The 16,942-nt window shown below is 37.8% G+C and overlaps 1 protein-coding gene across 3 annotated transcripts in view; it reads left to right on the plus strand.

Annotated features, from left to right (window-relative positions):
* The window catches only part of RNF138 (ring finger protein 138), a 55,760-nt gene that overhangs the window by 22,716 nt on the left and 16,102 nt on the right, over positions 1-16,942 (plus strand). For all 3 annotated transcript variants that reach the window (XM_070452790.1, XM_070452789.1, XM_070452791.1), the window contains exons 3-4: positions 13,668-13,833; positions 15,587-15,702. In XM_070452790.1, the coding sequence (XP_070308891.1) occupies positions 13,668-13,833; positions 15,587-15,702 (282 nt within the window). The remainder of the gene's footprint in view (positions 1-13,667; positions 13,834-15,586; positions 15,703-16,942) is intronic.

A 16,942-nucleotide genomic window follows, 5' to 3' on the forward strand; every position in this document is an offset into this window, starting at 1 on the left:
TGTTTCAGTGATATTTCTCTCAAATCATTCCACCCTTGCCTTATCCCAAAGTCCAAAAGTCCGTTCTTTACATCTGTGTCTCTTTTGCTGCCTTGTGTGTAGGATTGTTGTTACCATCTTTCTAAATTCCATATATATGCGTTAATACACTATATTAGTGTTTCTCTTTGTGACTTACTTCACTCCCTACAATAGGCGCCAGTTTCATCCACCTCATTAGAACTGGTTCAAATGCATTCCTTTTTATAGCTGAGTAATGTACAGTGGAAGTGAGAAATAGATTTAAGGGACTTGACCTGATAGAGAGCCTGATGAACTATGGACAGAGATTTGAGACATTATACAAGAGACGGGGATCAAGACCATCCCCATGGAAAAGAAATGCAAAAAGGCAAAATGGTTGTCTGAGGAGGCCTTACAAATAGCTGTGAAAAGAAGAGAAACAAAAAGCAAGGGAGAAAAGGAAAGATATTCCCATTTGAATGCAGAGTTCCAAAGAATAGCCAGGAGAGATAAGAGAAAGCCTTCCTCAGCGATCAGTGCAAAAAAATAGCAGAAAACAACAGAATGGGAAAGACTAGAGATCTCTTCAAGAAAATTAGAGATATCAAGGGAACATTTCATGCAAAGATGGGTTCCATAAAGGATAGAAATGATATGGACCTAACAGAAGCAGAAGATACTAAGAAGAGGTGGCAAGAATACACAGAAGAACTGTACAAAAAAGATCTTCACGAGCCAGATAATCACAGTGGTGTGATCACTCACCTAGAACCAGACATCCTGGAATGTGAAGTCAAATGGGCCTTAGAAAGCATCACTATGAACAAAGCTAGTGGATGTGATGGAATTCCAGTTGAGCTATTTCACATCCTGAAAGATGATGCTGTGAAAGTGCTGCACTCAATATGCCAGCAAATTTGGAAAACTCAGCAGTGGCCACAGGACTGGAAAAGGTCAGTTTTCATTCCAATCCCTAAGAAAGGCAATCCCAAAGAATGCTCAAATTACCGCACAATTGTACTCATCTCACACGCTAGTAAAGTAATGCTCAAAATTCTCCAAGCCAAGCTTCAGCAATACTTGAACAGTGAACTTCCAGATGTTCAAGCTGGTTTTAGAAAGGCAGAGGAACCAGAGATCAAATTGCCAACATCCGCTGGATCATCAAGAAAGCAAGAGAGTTCCAGAAAAACATCTATTTCTGCTTCATTGACTACGCCAAAGCCTTCGACTGTGTGGATCACAATAAACTGTGGAAAATTCTGAAGGAGATGGGAATACCAGACCACCTGACCTGCCTCTTGAGAAACCTGTATGCAGGTCAGGAAGCAACAGGTAGAACTGGACATGGACCAACAGACTGGTTCCAAATAGGAAAAGGAGTACATCAAGGCTGTATATTGTCACCCTGCTTGTTTAACTTCTATACAGAGTATATCATGAGAAACGCTGGGCTGGAAGAAGCACAAGCTGGGATTAAGATTGCCGGGAGAAATATCAATAACCTCAGATATGCAGATGACACCACTTTTATGGCGGAGAATGAAGAGGAACTAAAAAGCCTCTTGATGAAAGTGAAAGAGAAGAGTGAAAAAGTTGGCTTAAAACTCAACATTCAGAAAACTAAGATCATGGCATCTGGTCCCATCACTTCATGGGAAGTAGATGGGGAGACAGTGGAAACAGTGTCAGGCTTTATTTTTGGAGGCTCTAAAATCACTTCAGATGGTGATTGCAGCCATGAAATCAAAAGACACTTACTCCTTGGAAGGAAAGTTATGACCAACCTAGATAGCATATTAAAAAGCAGAGATATTCCTTTGCCAACAAAGGTTTGTCTAGTCAAGGCTATGGTTTTTCCAGTGGTCATGTATCGATGTGAGAGTTGGACTGTGAAAAAAGCTGAGTGCTGAAGAATTGCTGCTTTTGAATGGTGGTGTTGGAGAAGACTCTTAAGAGTCCGTTGGACTGCAAGGAGATCCAACCAGTCCATCCTAAAGGAGATCAGTCCTGGGTGTTCACTGGAAGGACTGATGCTGAAGCTGAAACTCCAATACTTTGGCCATCTCATACGAAGAGTTGACTCATTTGAAAAGACCCTGATGCTGGGAGGGATTGGGGGCAGGAGGAGAAGGGGATGACAGGATGAGATGGCTGGATGGCATCACCGACTCGATGGGCATGAGTTTGAGTGAACTCCGGGAGTTGGTGATGGACAGGGAGGCCTTTCATGCTGCGATTCATGGGGTTGCAAAGAGTCGGACATGACTGAATGACTGAACTGAACTGAACTGAATATTCCATTGTATATATGTACCCCACCTTCCTTAGCCATTCATCCACCAATGGCTATCTAGGTTGTTTCCATGTCTTAGCTGTTGTAAACAGCTGAATGAACTGTGTTCAGTGAACATTGGAGTACATTTCTCTTTCAGTTCTGGTTTCCTCGGTATATATGCCCAGTAATGGGATTGCTGGGTTGTATGGCAGTTCTATTTTCAGTTTTTTAAGGAGTCTCCACACTGTTCTCCATAGTGGCTGTACCAGTTTGCATTCCCACTAACAGTGTAAGAGGGTTCCCTTTTCTCCACACCATCTCCAGCATTTATTGTTTGTAGACTTTTTGATGGCAGCCGTTCTGACTGTTGTGAGATGATACCTCATTGTGGTTTTCATTTGCATTTCTCTAATAATGATTGATGTCAAACATCTTTTCATGTGTTTATTAGCCATCTGTATGTGTTCTTTGGAGAAATGTCTGTTTAGTTCTTTGGACCACTTTTTGATCGGTTCGTTTTTCTGATGTTGAGCTGCTTGTATATTTTGGAGATTAATTCTTTGTTGGATGTTTCATTTGCTATTATTTTCTCCCATTCTGAAGGCTGCATTTTCACCTTGCTTATAGTTTCCTTTGCTGTGCAAAAACTTTTAAGTTTAATTAGGTCCCATTTGTTTATTTTTGTTTTTATTTCCATTACTCTGGGAGGTTGGTCATAGAGGATCTTGCTGCAATTTATGTCAGAGAATGTTCTGCCTATGTTTTCCTCTAAGAGTTTCATAGTTTCTGGTCTTACATTTAGGTTTTTAATCCATTTTGAGTTTATTTTTGTGTATGGTGTTAGAAAGTATTCTAGTTTCATTCTTTTACAAGTGGTTGACCAGTTTTCCCAGCACCTCTTCTTAAAGAGATTGTCTTTTCTCCATTGCATATTTTTGCCTCCTTAGTCACAGGTAATAAGGTGTCCATAGGTGTGTGAATTTGTCTCTGGGCTTTCTATTTTGTTCCATTGATCTATATTTCTGTCTTTGTGCCAGTACCATACTGTCTTGATGACTGTAGCTTTGTAGTATAGTCTGAAGTCAGGAAAGTTGATTCTTCTTGTTTCGTTCTTTTTTCTCTCAATTGCTTTGGCTGTTCGAGGTTTTTTGTATTTCCATACAATTTGTGAAATTATTTGTTCTAGTTCTCTGAAAAATACCATTGGAAGCTTGATAGGGATTACATTGAATCTATAGATTGCTTTGGGTAGTATACTCATTTTCACTATATTGATTGTTCCTATTTACGAACATGGTATATTTCTCCATCTATTTGTGTCATATTTTATTTCTTTCATCAGTGTTTTATAGTTTTCTATATATAGGTCTTTTGTTTCTTTAGGTAGATTTATTCCTAAGTATTTTATTATTTTCATTCCAGTGGTGAATGGGATTGTTTTCTTAATTTCTCTGTTTTTTTCATTGTTAGTGTATAGGAATGCAAGGGATTTTTGTGTATTAACTTTATATCCTGTAATTTTACTATATTCATTGATTAGCTCTAGTAATTTTCTGGTGGTATCTTTAAGGTCTTCTTTGTAGAGGATCATGTCCTCTGCAAACACTGAGAGTTTTGCTGCTTCTTTTCCAATCGATTCCTTTTATTTTTCTTTCTTCTCAGATTGCTGTGGCTAGGTCTTCCAAAACTATGTTGAATAGTAGTGGTGAGAGTGGGCACCCTTGTCTTGTTCCTAATTTTGGAGGAAGTGCTTTCAATTTTTTGCCATTGAGGATAATGTTTGCTCTGGGTTTGTCATGTATGGCTTTTATTATGTTGAGGTGGAGACTTCCCTCATTGCTCAGTTGATAAAGAATCTGCCTGCAATGCAGGAGACCTGGGTTTGATTCCTGGGTTGTGGAGATCAAGTGGAGGAGAAAATGGCAACCCACTCAAGTATTCTTGCCTGGAGAATCCCATGGACAGAGGAGCCTGGCAAGCTACAGTCCATGGGGTCACAAGAGTTGGACATGACTTAGTGACTAAACCACCATCATGTTCCTTCTATGCCTGCCTTCTGGAAAGTTTTTATCATAAATGGGTATTGAATTTTGTCAAAGGCTTTCTCTGCATCTATCAAGTTAATCATATGGTTTTTCTTTTTCAGTTTGTTAATATGATGTATCCCATTGATTGATTTGCGAATGTTGAAGAATTCTTGCATCCCTGGAATAAGGCCCACTTGGTCATGATGTATGATCTTTTTAAAATGTTGTTGGATTCTGTTCACTAGAATTTTGTTGAGGATTTTTGCATCTTTGTTCATCAGTGATAATGGCCCATAATTTTCTTTTTTCGTGGGATCTTTGTCTGGTTTTGGAATCAGGGTGATGGTGGCCTCATAGAATGAGTTTGGGAGTTTGCCTTTCTCTGCAGTTTTTTGGAAGAGTTTGATTAGAATAGGTGTTAGCGCTTCTCTAAATTTTTGATAGAATTCACCTGTGATCCCATTTGGTCCTGGGCTTTTGTTGGAAGATTTTTGATTACAGTTTTGATGTCCGTGCTTGTGATTGGTCTGTTCTGGTCTGTTCAGATTTTCTATTTCTTCCTGCCTCAGTTTTGGAAGGTTATACTTTTCTAAGAATTTGTCCATTTCTTCCAAGTTGCCCATTTTTTGGCATATAGTTGCTCATAGTAGTCTCCTATGATCTTTTGTATTTCTGTGTTGGCTTTGTGATTGATATCTCCATTTTCATTTCTAACTTTATTGATTTGATTCTTCTCCCTTTTTTTCTTGATGAGTCTGGCTAACAGTTTGTCTGCTTTATTTATCTTCTCAAAGAGCCAGCTTTTAGTTTTGTTGATCTTTGCTATAGTATCCTTCATTTCTTTTTCATTTACTTCTGCTCTGATTTTTATGATTTCTTTCCTTCTATTAACTTTGGGGTTCTTTTCTTCTTTATCTAGTTGCTTTAGATGTGAAGTTAGGTTGTTTATTTGATGTTTCTCTTGTTTCCTGAGATAAGCTTGTATTGCTGTGAACCTCCCTCTGAGCACTGCTTTTACTGAATCCCATAGGTGTTGTTCTGTTTTCATTTTCATTTATTTCTATGCATATTTTGATTTCCTTTTTGATTTCTTCTGTGATCAGTTGGTTATTCAGGAGCATGTTGTTTAGCCTCCATATGTTTGTGTTTTTTATAGTTTTCTTTTTTTTTCCTTTCTGTAGTTGATATCTAATCTTACCACATTGTGATCAGGAAAGATGCTTGAAATCATTTCAATTTTTAAAATTTACCATGGCTAGATTTGTGGCCCAGGAGGTGATCTCTCCTGGGGAATGTTCCATGTGCATTTGAGAGAAAGATGAAATCCATTGTTTTTGGGTGAAATGCCTTATAGATATCAACTAGATCTAATGAGTCCATTGTATTATTTAGCACTTGTGCTTCCTTGCTAATTTTGTTTGGTGGTTTATCCATAGGTGTGAGTGGGATATTAAAGTCCCCCACTATTACTATGCTACTGTTAAAATTTCCCCTTTCATGCTTGTTAGCATTTGCCTTACATACTGAGGTGCTCCTATGTTGGGTGCATATATGTTTATAATTATTATATTCTTGGATTGATCCCTTGATCATTATGTAGTGTCCTTCTTTGTCTCTTGTCATGGTCTTTATTTTAAAGTCTACTTTATCTGATATGAGTATTGCTACTCCTACTTTCTTCTGGTCTCCATTTGCATGAAATATCTTCTTCCAGCCCCTTATTTTGTCTGTATGTGTCCCTAGGTTTGATGTGGGTCTCTTGCAGACAGCATTTATAGGGGTTTTTGTTTTTGTATTGATTTGGTTCCCTGGTGGCTCAGTGGTGAATCATCTGCTTGCATTGCAGGAAACCTGCGTTCGATCCCTGGGTTGGGAAGATAGATATTCTCAGTTGAGTATACAGTAGAGAGCCCCAATGGGCTTTTGGTTTGTTTTATTTTAGGTCCCGTTAGAAGATAGTTTAGTTATTTTTATAAGTTTAAGCATTTTTACCCCCGTTTTTACTCCTAATTGAGAAAATTTAAGTCCAGCTCAGTGAATTTTTTTCATACTGAGTACATCTGTGTATTCAACATCCATGTCAAACAATAGAACTCCAGGACTGCATCACCAACTTTAGAAACTCCTCACTTCTCTGAGCCATATATCCCATTTCTTCAGGACACCATGGTTTTGACTTTTAACAGCATAGTATTACCTTCTTTTTGATCTTTATAAGAGTAGAATCATGCGGTTTGTAGTCTTTTGCATCTGACTTCCAAAGCTCAATATTGTTCATCTGAATTCATTCTCATTACAATATATTAGAGTTTCCATTTTGTGGATATGCCGTTATTGCTTATGCGTTATTCTGTTGATGGACATTTGTGTTGTTGGCTGTTATATACAGTGTGGCAGTGAACTTCCCAGGACATTTTTTCTGATTATATATGCAAGTCAGTTGGGTATATACTTTGGAGTGAAATTACTGGTTTGTAATTGTGTGTGCTAAATTGCTTCAGTCGTGACTGGCTGTTTGTGATCCCATGGACTGCCCACCGGGCTCCTCTGTCCATGGGATTCTCCAGGCAAGAATACTGGAGTAGGTTGCCATCCCATTCTGCAGGGGATCTTCCTGATGTAGGGATTAAACTCTAATATCTTGAGGCTCCTGCATAGCAGGCAGATTCTTTACTGCTGAGCCATGGGGGAAGCCCACTGGTCTGTAGAATATAATATTCTACCAAATGGTTGCATTAATCTTCAAAATATTCATATCAGTTTATACCTTTATAGCATTGAGTGCAATTTAGGCTGGTTGCACATCATCCTCAACACTTGGTACTTTCCATTTTTTTCATTTTGGTCATTCTGGCAGGTATGTAGTATCATCAAATTGATATTATTTTAGGTATTGAATAAGTGTACTTTGAAATTGTGCTTTCCCCAATACAACTTTTGTTTGTACATCAGGTTTCAAAAAATCTTTTAATTTGTGTTTATATTTTATTTGTAGTTAATTGTTTAGCATTATTGACTAATTTACCTGCTGATAGTTATTCTAACCTGCTTCGTTTTGTTCACTTATGTTCCATCAATTTTATGCATGGTTATCTTTTTTGTATTGAATTGTGTTGTTACTTAGTTCAATTTTTCAAAAAAATAATTGTTTATATCTATTGATGGCTGTATTGGGGCTTTGTTGCTGCATGGCGTTTTTCCCCCTAATTGTGGTAAGTGTGAGCTACTCTAGTTGCGGTGTGCAGCTTTCTCATTGCTGTGGCTTCTATTGTTGTGAAGCATGAGAAGCCATGTCTGTTCTTCGATAGTTGCTGCACGTTGACTCTGTAGTTGCGGCACATGGGCTCAGTGGTTGTGGCTCCTGGGCTCCAGAACACAGGCTTAATAGTTGTGGCACATGGGCTTAGTTGCTCTGTGGCAGGTGGGATCTTCTTGGATCAGGGGTGGAACCTGTGTCTCCCACATTGGCAGGTGGATTCTTTAGCACTGAGCCACTAGGGAAACCTGGCAGTTTCAATTTTTATTTAAAGAGAAATGTTAAGCTTAATAGTTTGGTTGATGGCTTTGCCTTTATCTCTTCAATTACTATTTCTTTTTGTTAGTTTACTAGACCGGGCTTCTATAACATTGTTTACTCTTAGTTTTTCTGTTTCTTTGAAACTTCCTTTAAATGTCTGTATTTCTCTAGATTGTTTCTTTAGTGTTTGTCTCACCTTGTCTGCTCTTCATATATTCCCCCTAATTTTCTTTTCCATCTTTCTACTTGTTTACTGGATATCATGCATTGAGGTTTTTTTAGGTGCTTTACATTTGTACTTTTCTGTCAAACCAACTTTTCCAGTATCTCTCAACTTGGTTAATACCGTCACGTTTTACTACTCTTCTCTTCCAGTGTTTCTTAACTTGGCTAATACAGTTACTTTTTACTCAGCCTTCTAAATCAGAAATGCTTTTCTTTCTCATTCTCCCACAAGTAATTGTCAAAAAGTTGTATTTTATTTTTTAACTTAGGACATTCCCTTCATATGCAATCATAGACATTGCTAAGTATGTCTCTAAAATAGTGATCCTCTATTCCTCCTTCCTGCTGCTGCTGCTGCTAAGTCACTTCAGTCATGACCGACTCTGCAGCCCACCAGGCTCCCCCGTCCCTGGGATTCTCCAGGCAAGAGTACTGCAGTGGGTTGCCATTTCCTTCTCCAATGCATGAAAGTGAAAAGTGAAAGTGAAGTCGCTCAGTCATGTCCGACTCTTAGTTACCCCATGGACTGCAGCCTACCAGCCTCCTTTGTCCATGGGATTTTCCAGGCAAGCGTACCGGAGTGGGTTGCCATTGCCTTCTCTGATACCTCCTTCCTACCTCTCCTTTAATGTAGACCATATCATGATGTAGACTATTGTTCCAGTTAGTCTTATGGGCTTTTTTTTTTGTCTGACTCTTCCTCTCTTTTTAACAGTCCCTCTGATTAAAGAATGCAAACATTGAAATAAAGAATTAAAATATGTTGTACTAAAAATTTACCAAAAAAATGTAAACAAAATTTCAGTTTTTAAACAAAGATGATGGTTTTTGTAACTGTAGTTATTAAAGCTGAAAATGGCATTCAGAGTTTTGGAACGCCTTCAGTAAGGGTTTTGTTATTTATTGGCAAGTTGCAATTTAGAAATACAGAGCACCTATAAATTTTGCTCTCCTTTATGTCTGCATATTATTATTTTTTAAATGAGTGTTTTGACAACTGAAAAAAAATCTCCCATCTAGTTTGTTTTGCATTTCTTTGACTCTTGGTTATGATGAGTATATTTAATGTTTTAATGTATCGTGATCTCTTCTCTGCTATCTTAGTGATGTTCAGTTCAGTTCAGTCGCTCAGTCTTGTCCGACTCTTTGCAACCCCATGAATCGCAGCATGAAAGGCCTCCCTGTCCATCACCAACTCCCGGAGTTCACTCAAACTCATGCCCATCGAGTCGGTGATGCCATCCAGCCATCTCATCCTCTGTCATCCCCTTCTTCTCCTGCCCCCAATCCCTCCCAGCATCAGGGTCTTTTCCAATGAGTCAGCTCTTCACATGAGATGGCCAAAGTACTGGAGTTTCAGCTTCAGCATCAGTCCTTCCAATGAACACCCAGGACTGATCTCCTTTAGGATGGACTGGTTGAATCTCCTTGCAGTCCAACGGACTCTCAAGAGTCTTCTCCAACACCATAGTTCAAAAGCATCAATTTTTCGGTGCTCAGCTTTTTTCACAGTCCAACTCTCACATCGATACATGACCACTGGAAAAACCATAGCCTCGACCAGACGGACCTTTGTTGGCAAAGGAATATCTCTGCTTTTTAATATGCTATCTAGGTTGGTCATAACTTTCCTTCCAAGGAGTAAGTGTCTTTTTATTTCATGGCTGCAATCACCATCTGAGGTGATTTTGTAGCCCCCAAAAATAGTCTGACACTGTTTCCACTGTCTCCCCATCTACTTCCCATGAAGTGATGGGACCAGATGCCATGATCTTAGTTTTCTGAATGTTGAGCTTGAAGCCAACTTTTCACTCCTCTTTCACTTTCATCAAGAGGCTTTTTAGTTCCTCTTCATTCTCCGCCATAAAAGTGGTGTCATCTGCATATCTGAGGTTATTGATATTTCTCCCGGCAATCTTGATTCCAGCTTGTGTTTCTTCCAGCCCAGCGTTTCTCATGATATACTCTGTATAGAAGTTAAATAAGCAGGGTGACAATATACAGCCTTGATGTACTCCTTTTCCTATTTGGAACCAGTCTGTTGGTCCATGTCCAGTTCTACCTGTTGCTTCCTGACCTGCATACAGGTTTCTCAAGAGGCAGGTCAGGTGGTCTGGTATTCCCATCTCCTTCAGAATTTTCCACAGTTTATTGTGATCCACACAGTCGAAGGCTTTGGCGTAGTCAATGAAGCAGAAATAGATGTTTTTCTGGAACTCTCTTGCTTTCTTGATGATCCAGCGGATGTTGGCAATTTGATCTCTGGTTCCTCTGCCTTTTCTAAAACCAGCTTGAACATCTGGAAGTTCACTGTTCAAGTATTGCTGAAGCCTGGCTTGGAGAATTTTGAGCATTACTTTACTAGCGTGTGAGATGAGTACAATTGTGCGGTAATTTGAGCATTCTTTGGGATTGCCTTTCTTAGGGATTGGAATGAAAACTGACCTTTTCCAGTCCTGTGGCCACTGCTGAGTTTTCCAAATTTGCTGGCATATTGAGTGCAGCACTTTCACAGCATCATCTTTCAGGATGTGAAATAGCTCAACTGGAATTCCATCACATCCACTAGCTTTGTTCATAGTGATGCTTTCTAAGGCCCATTTGACTTCACATTCCAGGATGTCTGGTTCTAGGTGAGTGATCACACCACTGTGATTATCTGGCTCGTGAAGATCTTTTTTGTACAGTTCTTCTGTGTATTCTTGCCACCTCTTCTTAGTATCTTCTGCTTCTGTTAGGTCCATATCATTTCTATCCTTTATGGAACCCTTTGCATGAAATGTTCCCTTGATATCTCTAATTTTCTTGAAGAGATCTCTAGTCTTTCCCATTCTGTTGTTTTCTGCTATTTTTTTGCACTGATCGCTGAGGAAGGCTTTCTTATCTCTCCTGGCTATTCTTTGGAACTCTGCATTCAAATGGGAATATCTTTCCTTTTCTCCCTTGCTTTTTGTTTCTCTTCTTTTCACAGCTATTTGTAAGGCCTCCTCAGACAACCATTTTGCCTTTTTGCATTTCTTTTCCATGGGGATGGTCTTGATCCCCGTCTCTTGTATAATGTCTCAAATTTCTGTCCATAGTTCATCAGGCTCTCTGTCTATCAGATCTAGTCCCTTAAAATCTATTTTTAACTTCCACTGTATAGTCATAAGGGATTTGATTTAGGTCATACCTGAATGGTCTAGTGGTTTTCCCTACTTCCTTCAATTTAAGTCTGAATTTGGCAATAAGGAATTCATGATCTGAGCCACAGTCAGCTCCCGGTCTTGTTTTTGCTGACTCTATAGAGCTTCTCCATCTTTGGCTGCAAAGAATATAATCAATCTGATTTCGGTGTTGACCATCTGGTGATGTTCATGTGTAGTCTTCTCTTGTGTTGTTGGAAGAGGGTGTTTGCTATGACCAGTGCATTCTCTTGGCAAAACTCTTATTAGCCTTTGCCCTGCTTCATTCTGTACTCCAAGGCCAAATTTGCCTGTTACTCCAGGTGTTTCTTGACTTCCTACCTTTGCATTCCAGTCCCCTATAATGAGAAGGACATCTTTTTTGGGTGTTAGTTCTAAACGGTCTTGTAGGTCTTAATAGGTTCGTTCAACTTCAGCTTCTTCAGCGTTACTGGTTGGGGCATAGGCTTGGATTACCGTGATATTGAATGGTTTGCCTTGGAAACGAACAGATATCATTTTGCCATTTTTGAGATTGCATCCAAGTACTGCATTTCGGACTCTTTTGTTGACCATGATGGCTAGGCTACTCCATTTCTTCTAAGGGATTCCTGCCCACAGTAGTAGATATAATGGTCATCTGAGTTAAATTCACCCATTCCAGTCCATTTTAGTTCGCTAATTCCTAGAATGTTGACGTTCACTCTTGCCATTTCCTGTTTGATCACTTTCAATTCGCCTTGATTCATGGACCTAACATTCCAGGTTCCTATGCAATATTGCTCTTTACGGCATCGGACCTTGCTTCTATCACCAGTCCCATCCACAACTGGGAATTGTTTTTGCTTTGGCTCCATCCCTTCATTCTTTCTGGGGTTATTTCTCCACTGATCTCCATTAGCATGTTGGGCACCTACCGACCTGGGGGGTTCCTCTTTCAGTATCCTATCATTTTGCCTTCTCATACTGTTCATGGGGTTCTCAAGGCAAGAATACTGAAGTGGCTTGCCATTCCCTTCTCCAGTGGACCACATTCTGTCAGACCTCTCCACCATGACCTGACCGCCTTGGGTGGCCCCACACGGCATGGCTTAGTTTCACTGAGTTAGACAAGGCTGTGGTCCTGTGATCAGATTGGCTAGTTTTCAGTGATAATGGTTTCAGTGTGTCTGCCCTCTGATGCCCTCTCGCAATACCTACCGTCTTACCTGGGTTTCTCTTACCTTGGACGTGGGGTATCTCTTCACGGCTGCTCCAGCAAAGCACAGCCGCTGCTCCTTACCTTGGACGAGGGGTTTCTTCTGAAGGCCACCCCTCCTGACCTTGAACGAGGAGTAGCTCCTCTCGCCCCTCTTGCACCCGCGCAGCAGCTGCTCCTTGGAGGTGGGTTAGTGATATTACCTTCTATTTATTGAGCACTTTCCTGGCTGTCAAAAATACTGTAGTAAGCATTTTACTACATGACCTGTCCTTTTTTTTTTTTTTTAACATGACCTATCTTCAGAGGATTAACTCTGAACAAGCCTGTCAAGTATACACAGTAACATTATTGTGTGACGAAACTGATTTTAAAGAAGTCACTTGTTCAGTGCTACATAGTTGAGAAACTCAGAGTGATACCGTATCATACTTTTACCTCTCAACTTTTGATAGTGTAGATGTGAAAGATTTGTATTTGTGTTTTTAGGGGTTTGGATTAAATGATTCTGGATCCCAGATAGAGATGGCTGTGATTTTTATCTCTTTTTCTAAAAGCAAGAGGTTCAACTTTGGTATTTGTTTAGGTTAGGGGAGAAGATTTTGGTGAATCTGTTTGCAATTAGAATATTGGTTATAGATATTTAGAACAGGATGAATTCTCAAGTATTTCTCAAATCATGTTCCGTTGCATATTGTGGGAATTTTCATATATCCTCACCACGGAAGTTTGGGCAACATTTGGTTTCTGTAGCAGAGAAACCTTAATAGCTTTGAATACTTCAGTTTCTGAAATAAGTTTCTGTAGGAGACATATTCATATGTAGAACAATATTTTGAAGTACATCAGTTTGAGACAAAAGCTTATGTGTGGTCCATTCTCTCATTTTGTTAGGGGAGGAAATGGAGACCCATTGTGGTTAAGTGTGTCGCCTAAAAATCACACAGCTGCTAAGCAACACAGGATAAGATCCAGTCATTCTTTTGTACCATGCTTTCTCTGATAATGTTATATAGTATCTATTTTTCCTGTATTATGTTAAAAGTTAAAAGACTTGTGTGTAGTTTATTTTATATTCCCATCTAGTCCAGACACTAGTCTTATACTGAGAAATTAACATACAGTTTTTAAAATTCAGGATTTATTCACATACAAATACCCTAGCATTATTGAGTATTCATAACTGCTGTGTTTAATCATTAAAATGAAAAGAGTACTTTTTCCTGTAGTAAAGTGTCACATATGTTTGGTTTAGTTTCTGTAGAAAGTGTTTCCTGACTGCAATGAGAGAAAGCGGAATACATTGTCCCCTCTGTCGTGGAAGTGTGAATAGAAGAGAGAGAGCATGTCCTGAATGGGCCTTAGATCTTGAAAATATCATGAGGAAATTTTCTGGTAGCTGCAGATGCTGTGCAAAACAGGTAGAGTAAATGTGATATAGTTCTTTGAAAGTCAAGCTTCTGTTCTGAAATTTCTGTTTGAATTGTCTTGGTGTGTACTGTTTTGAAGAGAAATTATTTAGGTTGGGAATAGGGTAAAAAAGGCCAGAAAAGCTGTGGCTGTAGATCTTGCTAGGTAATAAACTTACTGAGAACAGAGCCCAGAAGATACGTCCTTGAATTTGCCATAATGTTTAGCATGGCATTTTTTCAAAATAATCACTCTTGATTTACCTACTGAATGAACTGAATGAATAAACTGGCATTTAACTCCCTTAAACCCTGTTTTGGTACACTTTCAGTTCTTAAGTAGTTTTTCTGGTAGCATTATTATTGTAATTTTGCCTGTAGAAATGGGCCAAATGGATTATGTAGTCATGGGGAACTCTCTAACTGCCCACTTTACTTGGATATTTATGTGTTTATCTAAAAAAATCACAAAGTTTTTGGCAGAAAACTCCTTGCTTTTTAAGGAACAGATGGAAAAAATCAGGTATTGGCAATTAACCGACATTATTTCTCTAATCTGGATTTTATTTTGTCATTTGGAGAGGGAGTGAAATGGTGAGAGGTAGTTAGGCTTTGAGTATATTGGTTTATTTATAGATTTATCACAGCCACTTTCTCAAACAGCTAATAAAGTCATTGAGCAAAACCAATTGCTGTTTTATGCATTCACACAAGACATAGCTGATTTTCCATCTCTTTGAGGGAGGTGTTAACTGACAAGGCAGTGAAGTGAAGTTGGAAAATATACTTGAAATTTCTGGCTCTGCTCCTTAGAGAGAAACTGAAAAATGTTCCAAGTGTTAATTTGGGAACTTAGTTTTTTAAAGCATTTTCTAACTCTGCCAGGTTACAGTGTTAAAGAAAAATATGCCCAGTGCCATGAGGCAACTTCTTAATAATTTTAATATTATTTTGTGTCTATTAATAGTATTATTTTCAAGTGTAAAATTATTTATTAATTTATAGGGTCAGTTTATGGACAGTTGGACTCATCTCCATTTTCTCTGCATCTAATGGACAGAAACTTACTTCTTATTTTTAGAATTAAATCATTTACTTAAAAAAAAAAAACTCTTGTTGAAATGGAATATTTACTTACCTGTTTTTGTCTTGTTTTTTCCTCTTGTTGGCAGTGTCTCAAATCTTAATGAGTTCCCTTTTAAACTGAAAGTCACAGTACATTAAAGATTTTTTAAATTTATTTTTAATATGGTGAAAATGCATAATGTAAAATAGCCTTTTCTTAGTTTTTTTTTAATAAGTGAAAGATTATGGTAAACCTTATTTTTTTATATAATAAACATCTACATATATTTCCATTTGCTAAGGAAACATGATATGTATATGATATATATGTGTTATGTATATGTATACACATATATACACAATGAGGCATCAAGTGAACAATTAGAGTGCAGTATTATGAATGGTAAGGTAGAAAACATACCATTTTTAAGTGTACAATACAGTGATATTAAGTACATTTACTGTATTGTGTAACAGTCACCGCTGTCTGTTTCCAGAATTTTTTCATCATCACAAACAGAAAATCTGTACCTGTTAACTTGTAACTTGCTGTTCCCCCCACCCTGCCATCTTCCCAACCCCATCTAGTAACCTATGTTCTACATTATTTCTCTGAATTCTCTTCTGCCTTATAGAAGTGGAATCATACAATGTTTGTTCTTTTGAAAGTCACATTGCTTTTTTAATCAATAATTTACAGATTAAATTCTATCGCATGAGACATCATTACAAATCTTGTAAGAAGTATCAAGATGAATATGATGTTTCTTCTATTGTTCCAAACTTTCAGATCTCTCAAGATTCAGTAGGGAACAGGTAAGTAATGTTTATTTTTATCGTTAAAATGGAAATTTGGGGGAGGCTATGTGAGGTATTTTTTGTTTTATTTATGTGTGTTTATATTTTTTAATTGCCTGTCTTCATAAGTTTGACACATGTTAAATTGAATCTGGGAAATTGTGCTCAACTTAAGCTTATGTAAGAATTATTTTAAGAAAATTTACATGTTTGAGTAAAAAATAGATTTGTGAATTGAAGGTATTTTCTTTTGCAGGTGAAATTACTTGAAAACTAGAGGAAATCCCTTTTCAGTAATGTCTTTGCAAACTAGAATCTTTTTACTAGTTGTTTGAAATTTTTATTTTGATAAAAAATGTCATGTAAAAGGGAGACTTGGTACTATTATTAGTTCTATTTTAGTCTCAATTCTTTTAAAGCTAGGTTTTGGTTTGATATGTATCTTATTGTCTCAGGTTTATATATATTAAACATTTTTATGAAATGTATTTTATGCATAAGAATGGCCAGAATGCACATGTATGGTTTAAAAATTAGTCACAAAGCAAATCCCTAGTTATTCACTAACCCAAATCAAAAATTATGTAGCATTTTCCAGCCCCTTAGAGTCTCCTTGAATGCCCATGCTCCATTTGAACCCCATAATCCCAGAGATAATCACTATCCTCTTTTTTGGGTTATTCATTCTTTTGTTTTCTTTATAGTATTACCACCCATGGATGTATCTCTAAACAATGAAATGTTTTATTTTTAAAAACTCAACAGCAAGCACACACAGTTGTGTAAAGAAAGGCAGTATTGGCAGTATTATAGAAAGGCTCCCAGGAGATGATATGTTAAGCAGAGTCTTTTAACATTTTATTTTAGTAGCATTTCATTTCACTTGTTGCTAATTTTCAGTAATTTAACCACTCTTAAGCACTCATACTATAATAAAGCTTTTTCTCAACTCCTTAGTTAAAACTATTCTGGTAAAGGTCTTTCATAATTTTTTGATCACTTGTTTTTTAGGTTACTAGCCTTCTCATTTTACTTGGCTCAGTGTCATTGGATGAAATTGGTCACTCCTATTTTGCGATTTTTTAAAATTTCTTTTCATCTCCTTAGATTCATTCCTTCTGACTTTTTTTTTTAAGTTGTACTTCTGCTGTATTGGAATTACTCAACAATTTTTTATTAACTCAGTAGATTATTCTTAAGTGCCGGGATTATCTTTGTCTTGTTCAACAATCATGTCTCTGTCTATTAGCAAAGTTCC

This window comes from Odocoileus virginianus, chromosome 22 (genome assembly GCF_023699985.2).
Source record: "Odocoileus virginianus isolate 20LAN1187 ecotype Illinois chromosome 22, Ovbor_1.2, whole genome shotgun sequence".
In the NCBI taxonomy this organism is placed as follows: Eukaryota; Metazoa; Chordata; class Mammalia; order Artiodactyla; family Cervidae; genus Odocoileus; species Odocoileus virginianus.